This window comes from Condylura cristata, unplaced genomic scaffold (genome assembly GCF_000260355.1).
Source record: "Condylura cristata isolate star-nosed mole 26May11 unplaced genomic scaffold, ConCri1.0 scaffold00013, whole genome shotgun sequence".
Lineage (NCBI taxonomy): Eukaryota > Metazoa > Chordata > Mammalia > Eulipotyphla > Talpidae > Condylura > Condylura cristata.
The window spans coordinates 3,203,480-3,203,982 of record NW_004567114.1 but is presented as its reverse complement, the minus strand read 5'-3'; the positions used below and the strand labels follow the sequence as shown (position 1 = coordinate 3,203,982).

Sequence of the window (503 nt, the reverse complement as noted above, 5' to 3'; positions counted from 1 at the left end):
GCCCCGAACGTGTTTTCAAACCACACTCATGCCCACCCCCCTAAAAGTGCCTGGTATCAGGACCCCACCTCCCGGGACCTGAGACCCAGTGTAGCCCGCCCGCTCCCGGGTCGCCCGCGCAGGGTGGGGCGGGGCGCGGCGGCGCGGGCGGGTCGGCCTCTCTCGGTTGGCAACGGTTTCACTGTACAGGGGCGGGGCGCGGCGGCGCGCGCACTTAGCTCCGGTCGGCCTGCTCGATTTTGACGTCGTTAGTCAGCAAGTGCTCCCCGTGCCACTTTTTCATGTGTTTCTCCAGGGTGCTGTAGACGCTGAAGGGCATCTGGCAGATGTCGCAGCGGTACACCTCCTTGCCGATCTGCCCGTGCGTCTTCATGTGGCGCGTGAGCTTGCTGCTTTGCGCGCACGCGTAGTTGCACAGCTCGCACTTGTAAGGCCGCTCGCCGGTGTGGCTCCGCCGGTGCACCGTCAGGTTGCTGCAGTTCTTGAACACCTTGCCGCAGTAC

General features: G+C 65.2%; 1 protein-coding gene across 1 annotated transcript in view; it reads right to left on the bottom strand.

Moving 5' to 3' along the window:
• Window positions 1-197: 197 nt before the first annotated feature.
• The window catches only part of BCL11B (B-cell CLL/lymphoma 11B (zinc finger protein)), an 81,319-nt gene continuing 81,013 nt past the window's right edge, over window positions 198-503 (bottom strand). Inside the window, exon 5 of the mRNA XM_004682021.2 lies at window positions 198-501. Coding sequence (XP_004682078.1) covers window positions 215-501 — 287 coding nt within the window. The 3' untranslated portion in view covers window positions 198-214. The remainder of the gene's footprint in view (window positions 502-503) is intronic.